Source organism: Cariama cristata, unplaced genomic scaffold, assembly GCF_000690535.1.
Source record: "Cariama cristata isolate BGI_N322 unplaced genomic scaffold, ASM69053v1 scaffold35525, whole genome shotgun sequence".
Taxonomy (NCBI): domain Eukaryota; kingdom Metazoa; phylum Chordata; class Aves; order Cariamiformes; family Cariamidae; genus Cariama; species Cariama cristata.
In genome coordinates, this window is record NW_009618712.1 from 1 (window position 1) to 9,319 (window position 9,319).

Here is a 9,319-nt window from a genome sequence, read left to right on the forward strand (position 1 = left end):
CCCAGGACACGGTTGGCTTTGTGGGCTGTAATTGCACATGGCCGGGTCATGCTGAGCTTCTTGTCAACCAACACCGTCAAGTCCTTCTTCTCAGGGCTGCTCTCAATACACTTTGGATGAGGGCAGGAATCTTCCTGACATGTTTTGCCCTCAAAAAGTAACTTCCAGACTGGAAACCTCTGCCTCCTCTTAGCATGGCCATGAGTTGGTTCCTGTTTCCATCTTTTCCATCACCTTGTCAAGAGGGAGGTGGTGGGAAGCAGGTCCAGAAGGAAACCCCTTGCTGATGCGAGGATTGCTCACCTGGCAGTGGCAGACCTACCCTTGCTCGCACCCCACTGATCTGTGGGGTTTCTGGGTCAGAAAGGTCGTAGCCTTTCTTGGGGCATCTGGTACCTTCTCCAGCATGGCTGTTGGACAGGGGTCCGTGAGGACAGCCAGTTGATGCCGACTCTGTCCTCGACAGGCTGCCGTCCCTACTCCATCCCCCCCTGTGAGCACCACGTCAACGGCTCCCGGCCACCGTGCACCGGAGAGGGAGGGGAAACCCCCAGGTGCAGCCGACGCTGCGAACCCGGCTACTCGCCCTCGTACAAAGAGGACAAGCACTACGGTAAGGGAGGTGGCCTCCGACACTGCTCGATGCACAGCAGCTCCTGCTCGATGCGCAGCAGCTCCAGAGCTGCTCCTCGTGATAACTTGGTGGGGTCGGCAGGATTGGACCTCTTCCTAAGTTGTTTCACGGTGCTTATTTTCAGTGCCCTGAGGATGGGTGGTCCTGGAGCAACCATAAACCTGGCAGATGCCCAGTTTGTATTTACTGAGACAGAACTGATCTGAGTGTTTGTGGTGCACATGCCTGGGTTGAAGATCATGGTGCTGAGCCCTGTGGGAGTCTGGTGTCAAAGCCACCTCCTTCTTACTCCTTGGTGGTAGCCGGCTCTATCCATGTTGGATAGTCTGGCTGCTTCTTGGAGATTTGTCTCAGCCTCAAGTAGTTTGGGTGGTTTTGGAAATGAGGATGTACAAAGGGAAAAAGTGAAGCTGTCTGGAATAGGTCTTCAGGCACCGAATAGGACTCAGGTTAAATCATTCCCTCTGGAAGAGGGATGGTTGGAGCCCACTTTTCCTGCCTGGCTGTGTCAGTGCCTCTGGAGCAGCTGGGTTTGAATTTCACCTTTAAGTGGAGAAGGCCTCTTGGCAGGGCCACGCTGAGCAGTCTCTGTTCAGCCACCCCAAGACCTGTGTGACCTGACAATGCCGTACTAATGGTGGGATGTTTTTCCTCCCTAGGCATCACATCCTACGGTGTCCCTCGTAGCGAGAAGGAAATCATGGCTGAGATCTACAAGAACGGCCCGGTGGAAGGAGCCTTTATTGTCTATGAGGACTTCCTGATGTACAAGTCTGGTGAGCATCAGCTCTGAGGCTGTCGGGAGCCCTGTTCCCTACTCCATCCGTAGGGTCTATCTGCCGTGGTTCTTGTCCCTCTACTCAAGTCTAAAGGAGATCTGAAGTTCACACTTGAGTAGCTGGCGTTGCAAGAACATGAGCAGATACCATCTCCTGTATCTACTGGTTTATAGCAAGGGGAGTAGGTGCTGGGGGCTGGCTCAGGGAGGAAGCCCCAACGGGGACCCCCCAGAATGGCAGCTGAGGACAAGAGCTAGGATTTTAGGTAAAATCCTGACAGATGACTCTCCTGGTGTGGACCGCAATTCCCTGTTCTGAAGGGCTGGGGATGTGCCACCCTTGGGCCCCTTGCTGAGTGTCTCTGGGTGTCCTGCCTGCGGAGCCGATGCTCAGCATCGGTCCTTCCTCCAGCCTCTGCACTAAGCTTCAGGTTTGCATTTAACCGAAACCACCTTCTCAGGCAGTCTCCGGGGTTTGATATCGAACGTCTCACAAGCTGTCAGAGCCCTGAAGCGTGGGGACACAGTCCCCGTTGACATGTTGGCGTTTTGCCTTGCAGGGGTCTACCAGCACGTCTCCGGCGAACAGGTTGGAGGCCACGCGATCCGGATCCTGGGCTGGGGGGTGGACAACGACACTCCGTACTGGCTGGCCGCCAACTCCTGGAACACCGACTGGGGGGAAAACGGTGAGGCACCCCTGGATGCTGCCGGAGGGAACCCCCTCCCCATTCACCTTGGTGCAGTAGGGAGGTTGACTTTTGCTCTTGGTGTGCTTTCAGGCTTCTTCAAAATCCTCCGAGGAGAGGACCACTGCGGCATCGAGTCCGAGGTCGTGGCTGGCATCCCTAGCACGGAGCAGTACTGGAAGAGGGTGTAACCTTGATCAAACCACCAATAATCCTGAGTCCCCGATGCTTTTAACTGATAGCGGGTTGGGTGCAGAGCCCCCCTTCTAAGAGACTATAGTTAAGGTTACTTTATTAAAGCTTTTTATCTTTTTTTTTTTTTTAATTGTATGGTGGAGCTGGAGGTGGAACTGCTCTCTGCAAGCCCTCTGCTCCTGGTGGGTCGCAGCTATGGGGCATTCCCCGCTTGAAGGACTGCTGGAGGGCTGGCTGGCCTCTTGTGCCGTGGAATTTGGTTAGCCTGGACCCCTTCCAGCCCAGTCTGTTACTGGGAGAGTAGGAAGCAGTAGTTTGTGCTGGGACTATGGACTTGGTGGGGCAGCGGAGGTGGACCCTGCTGGGAAGCCATGGCCAGGGGTGATTTGTGCACCCCTGGCTGGGTTGGTCTGCCTGTTAGCACCCGAAACAAGCAGGGTATGTTAGTGTGTGCCTTGAATTGGTTAAATTTAGACCTATTAACGACAAAATACTGACAAACTTGATGTGGGGCTGGCTCTGGCCAGCGCTGCGTTAAGGTCCCTTCCTGCCTGCAACAAGTCCTTTGTGCATCGCTTGCTCTGCTCCATCCATTCAGCTGCTTTTTAAACCACTTGTTCCTCAACTGTGTATTTGCTTTTTATTCTGCTGTAGTCTGGGGTTATTGATCCTAGGAAAGGGCCGGGCTAGAGCTCCGCAAACCTTTGATGAAATGTCCTGCAAGCATCTGGGAGCACGCTGGAAAGAGCAAATCCCTTTTCATCCGTGGCTGGGCAGCTTGGTGCGCGCAGCGGGGTCACGCCTTGGCAAGGGTGCTGCATCCCAAATTGGCGTGGGGCTTTGGGACCGCGGGTGCTGAACGCTGAGCAGAGATGAGGGATGGTCCTCCCCAGGTCTGCTGCAGGGAGCTCATATGGATGCTTGGGGGTATCTCGCTGACTTGCACACAATTGAAGGTGGTTTTGGGGTTTTTTTGAGCCACAGGCATTAAGGAAGGAAAAAAAAAAACCCCATACCCTTATTTTTGTTACTGGGGGGTGGTGTAATAGCTGTGTAGGAGGAATCGTGATTTGTCAAGAGCTTTTTTTTTTTAAAAAAAAACAATTTTAAAGCACAAAGTATATTGCTGAGCTGAGGCTACAAGGCCTGGAAGGCGTGAAGCAGGCTCTCCCTTGCACTGTAAAATAGCCCCTTACCTCCGCTTGCTCAAAACACCAGTGAGCCAGAGCTGTGGTGTAGAGATGATTGGAACTGTGCCAATAAATGGTTTCTCCAATGTCTTGTCTCCTGGCCTTCGGTTGCTTCTGCTTGACTTCAAACCACCTCAAACTATTCTCCTGTTGTTCTGTACAAGCCAGGTGAGACCTTTCTGGCTTGATCTAAGCGTGGTCAGTCCCAGCCCTGTCCTCTGGCCATACTGGTGACAGAGTGACTTGTGCCGACTCCTCAGCAGCCCCTGGGCATTGCCTGCTCCTGGTGATGGGGAAGATGCTTCAACATGGACCAGAGCGCAGCAAGGACCGTGCCCAGCATCTCTGCACGCTGGCACAGAAGGTCCATGGGCAGAAGGATGCACCAAGGCACTGGAGAGCAGTTGTGTGCCTGCAGCCCTGGGCTGTACCACCACTCCTGCTGCAGTGTGCCCAGGTGGCCAAGAAGGCCAACGGCATCCTGGCTTCTATCAGCAATAGTGTGGCCAGCAGGACCAGGGCAGTGATCGTCCCCCTGTACTCGGCACTGGTGAGGCCGCACCTCGAGTGCTGTGTCCAGTTCTGGGCCCCTCACCACAAGAAAGCCCTTGAGGTGCTGGAGCGAGTCCAGAGAAGGGCAACGAAGGTGGTGAAGGGTCTGGAGCACAAGTGTGATGGGGAACGGCTGAGGGAGCTGGGGGGGTTTGGTCTGGAGAAGAGGAGGCTGAGGGGAGACCTGATTGCTCTCTACAACTCCCTGAAAGGAGGGGGTAGCCAGGTGGGGGTCAGCCTCTTCTCCCAGGCAACCAGTGACAGGACAAGAGGGCATCGTCTGAAACTGCACCAGGGGAAGTTCAGGCTAGAAATGAGGAGACATTTCTTCACAGAAAGGGTCGTTAGGCATTGGGATGGGCTGTCCAGGGAGGTGGTGGAGTCCCCATCCCTGGAGGGGTTTAAGAAAAGACTGGAGGTGGCACTTAGTGCCATGGTCTGGTTGACATGGGGGTGTTGGGGCAAAGGTTGGACTCGATGATCCCAGAGGTCTCTTCCAACCTAATTGATTCTGTGCTGCCTGCAGGGCAAGGGCCATTAAAAGTTAATTTACCAACCTTTAGCTGTCTCTCACCTTGGTTAAAACTCTTTCTTCAGGTCTGGCACACAAGGCTTTATTCTGATGTACTGAGTGGCAGCAAGGAAGCATCTGTATTTCATCTGAGCTGAGGGCTTGTAACTTGTGGCACAGTAGGGAATAGCCAGTGTAAAAGAAATAACAGCTAAAAAAAAATTACCTTTTTTTCTCCAAAGAAAACTTTAATTTTAACAAGACGGGAAGCTGCACAAAGAGAGCTACCACAAGATTTTTTTTAACAATGGCTTTAAACTATCTACATTGATACTTGTGGAGTACGGGTCCTCCCTCTGAGTAACAGTCTGGCCACGTGGGCTTGGCCTTGCAAAGGCCACCAAACCATACCTGGTAGACTTAGCTCTGTCCTGCACCAGGACACAGGCTGTCCTCCCCTTCACAAAGGCAAAGCAGCATTTGGGGGCAATAGGGACGATGAAAACAAAAATCCACCCCAGGAAAACAGGACTTAGCCTTTAAAGTGTCATTTCTTCTTCTCACCGAAGCTGTTCCCAAGAGGAATGTGGCCCATTTCTAAGTCCAGCCTGATGTGTTTCAAAACAGCTGTGGAAGCCTCTTCCAGTTTGCACATCAGTCTAACCCAAAGCATCCTCCTAAGCTAGAGTTAAAATGAGCCAGGGAAACCTGCCCTGGCCATCTCCTCCGTGGCTCATGCCTTCCCAGCCCATGGCAGGGATCACTGCAGCCTTTCAGGGCAGCCAATGCACCAAGGCCCCCAAAAAAGCATCCCACAAGGGACAGGACAGTACCAAGCCTCACTCTTACTGCCTTGCAGAGGGAGCCAGTGCTGCTACGATGGTGCTGCCCTGCCACAGCCCTCGGTCCCCTCGGGCTGGAGAAGTGGTGCAGAGCCCAGACCCTGCAGCGGAGTCAGGCACGGGGTTATGAGCTCAAGGCCACGCAAGCGGTTCCCTTCTCCTCCTTTGAACCACCTCCCCAGGTGCTAAAACACAAAGCTTTGGAAGTGCAGGGTGCCATCTGCTGAGGGCAGGGAGCTGCAATAGATGGCTTTCAGCTGGGGGCACATTAAAGCGGACAGAGCATTCCACCTCCAACATTATTTAACATTAAAAGGGCTTTCGTTTCAAGCCTAGCAGCCTCCTTCAACACAACAACAGAGATGTGAAAATTGCCTCTGCCTGTTTCCAGGCTGCAGGGTACCAACCAGCCTGGGCTGAGGGCCAGAAGGTGGCCAGAGCTTTGTCCCTAGATAAGGAAGCATATTCCTCTCCTGGCTGAAGCAGCCTCCTTCCAGTGCGGAGCAGGCACCAGAGGCGATGGGGAAAAGGCTGTCTAAGAAAGGGAGGCAAAACCCAGAAGGTTTTGCCCAGCTCTGAACTGAAAAGGTGTCTCAAGCAAAAAAAGGAGGCAACTGGAGTTTCTATTTAAAACAATCCTAACTAAAAAAAAAAAAAAAAAAATTCAGGTAAAACATCCAACAGGAAAGAAGGGAAAAAAAAAAAAATATTCAACCCCAAACAGTCAGACTCGGATTAGCATTTGTAACCACCCAAGCAGATGGCAAGGGCGGTGAGGAGTGGAGTCCGGCAACACCGCACCATCACCCCGGGGCTGCAGCTCACCAGCATCCCGTCCTTGTCACCGTCCCAGGCTCCGTGGCACCCCGGTGCCCGGCCAACCCCACCGGCAAGGGACAAGGAGCCTCCTGCCTCCGCTGCCCATCCGCCGACCATCTCTCCCCCTGCCCGCCCACTGCCCATCAGTTCTCGCCCGCCTGGACGTACTCCTCGGTGGCCTTGGAGAGGGTGCTCAGGTATTGCCAGCTCAGGGCGGCCAGGAGCATGGCACAGGACAGGTAGATGGGGGAGTAGAGGTGGCGTGATGTCATGGGGCCACTGGGCAAGCTCATGGTACGGATGGAGGCGATGACCTGCTGCGTCTTGTTGGATGATGGGTCAGTGCTTGGGATCTTCTGGTAGATCTAGGGAGGGAAGAAGGAGTGGTTGGTTCCCATTCAAGGTTGAGAAGACAAAACAGGACCACCGGGTGGAAGAGGAAGCCTTAAGGGCCACCGTGTCCTCAAGAGAAACCTCAGTGGTGGACTGCCATGGAGCAAGGACCAGCTTCAAGGGATGCTTGGATGGGACCAGGGCCCATCTCCCTGGAGAAGTGCACTAAGGCAAGACGCCTCTTGAGGGCACCCCATGATGGGAGATGGGACCACAGGGCTTCAGACACAACCCCCAACACAACTGGGGTTGCTGGGACCAGCAGTTCTTGCTCCGCAATCCTCGCTCACTACCAGTGTGCTGCAGCCCACCTCAAACCAGTGAGGACATCTCAGTGTGACTGCCAGAAAACGGCCACCTCCATCGGATAACCTCATGGTCTTTGGGGTTTTCTCTTCACGGCCTGCAAACCCTTTGAAGGTACTTGTCTGCATGAGTCTTACAGAGATGTGCCCAAGCACAGACCCTCTTCTGAGTTAAGGTGCTGAGGTGTCACTGTCCCTTGCCATGGGGTCAGCCAGCCCACAAAGGCAGCTCTAATAACCCATGGTTGGGGTCTCTCTGGTGCAGAAGTAATGTCTTTTTATTTAACAGCCCTTGCTGGATTTGTTTTTTGGGGTTGAGGTTTTTTTTTTTTCCCATCAAACCATCCACCAGTTGTTCCTCCACATGAACTTTTAACCTCCACAGCACCCTGAAGTCGGGAGTCCCACTGCTTTAACCACCTGTGAAGGGCTGCCCTTATTTACCGTTGGCCATGGAGCACAAGGAAACCACCACCACATCATGCTGCCAGCTGCAAATACAAACCCAGAGAAAACAAAACTGCTTCCTGGAGTAGCCCATGGGAGATGATGCAACCTGTTCAGAAGTGTGTTGGGGGATAGGTCCTCTGTGCCCGCTCAGCCCAGGCGAAGCCCTGTGCTATGACAGCTCACTCCTCTGGTTCTCCACCAGAAGGACAGCAGGACTTCAGTCTCTGCCTCTCAACACAGGCACAGACCAAGGGTACGTTCAAGGGAATGCATCAAGCACTCGGTTTGGTCCAGGCCAAAACTACGTCAGGGTCATTGTTCCCTGCCACCACTCAACTAAGAGATGCAAGGACAGGATTAACAGATTGACTTTTTTTCCTAATTCCACAGCAGGAAGGAAGATGGGAACAGCCAGAAATTACTGAAAGCAAACTGCTCAACCCACCTCTTCCACATACTGGTACATGATAGCTTTGACTGCTTGTATGTTTGTGGCATCCATCATGAGAGTGACGGCTTGTCCCTTCCGGATCTTCACTACACCCCTGAACACCTGCTTGTTGTTATAGCAGGCAGCCAACGTGGCAATAGCCATCACCTAAGGAGAAACACAAAGAGCCCTTACCGCATTGCAAGGAGCTTGCCAAGGGAATAACCTAGTGAAATCGATGGCAAGGCACTCTGGAGTAGAGCCACAATCTCACCGACAGCACAAACGGTAGGTACCAGGAAAGAAGGAAGAGAGAGAAGAGATGGAGAATAAACAAGGCTAATAGCAACATGATACAAAACCTGCTTCACCTCTAACTTCTCATCAGCTGGGCTGCAGACAACGAAGAACCACGTGGAAACATAACTCACCTGGGGGATAGCGCAGAAGTTGAAGACACTTTGGTTTTTCAGGCGGGATAAGTATGTGAGGACATCAGGGACGTGGTGGAGGGCGTTGGTGATGAGCTCATTCAGACACTGGACGGCCATATCAATGTTCTCCGGTTTGGCAAGATCTGAGAGCTTCTTTGCGTATCTGCTCCAAACCTAAACATCAAGATAAGGACTGAAGTTGGAGGGTACATTCATGCTGTAAGAGAGACATCAATAATAGTCTGAGGTCTGGAAGAGCCACAAGAACCACCAGAGACCCATGAAAGCCTTGAAGGACTGGGGCTTACTAGGCTAAAGAGAAGAAGGAAGGGCAGGCTGTGGAGACATGACGGTGGCCTTCGTATATACAAAGGGATCGTAAAGAAGAAGGATGGAACTCATCTCCACATCTTCTCTAGGCAGAGCAAGGAAAAGACGAGTCACACACCAGGCTGACATCAAGAAATGCTCTATGAGACAGGGGAGCGACATGGAAAAAGGAGAGAAAAATTCTTGGAGGGCCTGAAGAAGAGCAGACAAGCATCTGTCAGGCACAGGCAGAGCTGATCCGACCTTTGGGAACAGACTAGGTACCCTCTTGAGATCTCACCCAGTCTTATCCTCCCTCATTCCTAGAACCAACACAACAGAGAGGGGAAAAAGCTACCCAACAAGTTCTTGGTGGTGGGGGGAGACATCACCTCGTCCCCACATCTGTACTCAGACAGCTGCAGACAGATGTGGAATTTGTCAGCCAACTGTCATTAGAAGAACTCTTACTATGAAGAGGAGGTACAACAACAGTAGTGATCTTATGCAGCATAGGTTTACTGTAGGGTCTTAATAAAATTAAAGCGGATCCTCAAGTCTCTCCTGTTAATTTTGATTTAAAGAGACAGGAGAGACAACACAATTTTAGCTGTGCACCTTCTGCTATGCACCCTGTAATGTATTCCTGAGACCGGTGTCCTGGGAAGCACGGATGGTTGGCTCCATCCATTACAGGTCTTGGACAGAAGTAGGAAAGACTGTCAAGGGACACCACCAAATGGTAGGAAAAACCCTGGCTTTGGGGATTTCAGAGGAAATTCCAGCAG

The 9,319-nt window shown here is 52.5% G+C and overlaps 2 protein-coding genes across 2 annotated transcripts; one reads left to right on the top strand and one right to left on the bottom strand.

The window, feature by feature from the left end:
• Window positions 1-466: 466 nt before the first annotated feature.
• LOC104162279 (cathepsin B) lies at window positions 467-2,424 on the top strand (the record flags this gene model as incomplete). The annotated part of the gene is made up of 4 exons (XM_009700971.1): window positions 467-613; window positions 1,294-1,410; window positions 1,973-2,101; window positions 2,195-2,424. Coding segments are annotated over 4 exons (491 nt in total), but the record flags the coding sequence as incomplete, so codon positions are not given.
• A 3,929-nt stretch (window positions 2,425-6,353) lies between these two features.
• On the bottom strand, window positions 6,354-8,396 carry FDFT1 (farnesyl-diphosphate farnesyltransferase 1; the record flags this gene model as incomplete). Its single annotated transcript, XM_009700972.1, has 3 exons — window positions 6,354-6,575; window positions 7,804-7,956; window positions 8,220-8,396. Coding segments are annotated over 3 exons (552 nt in total), but the record flags the coding sequence as incomplete, so codon positions are not given.
• Window positions 8,397-9,319: the final 923 nt, after the last annotated feature.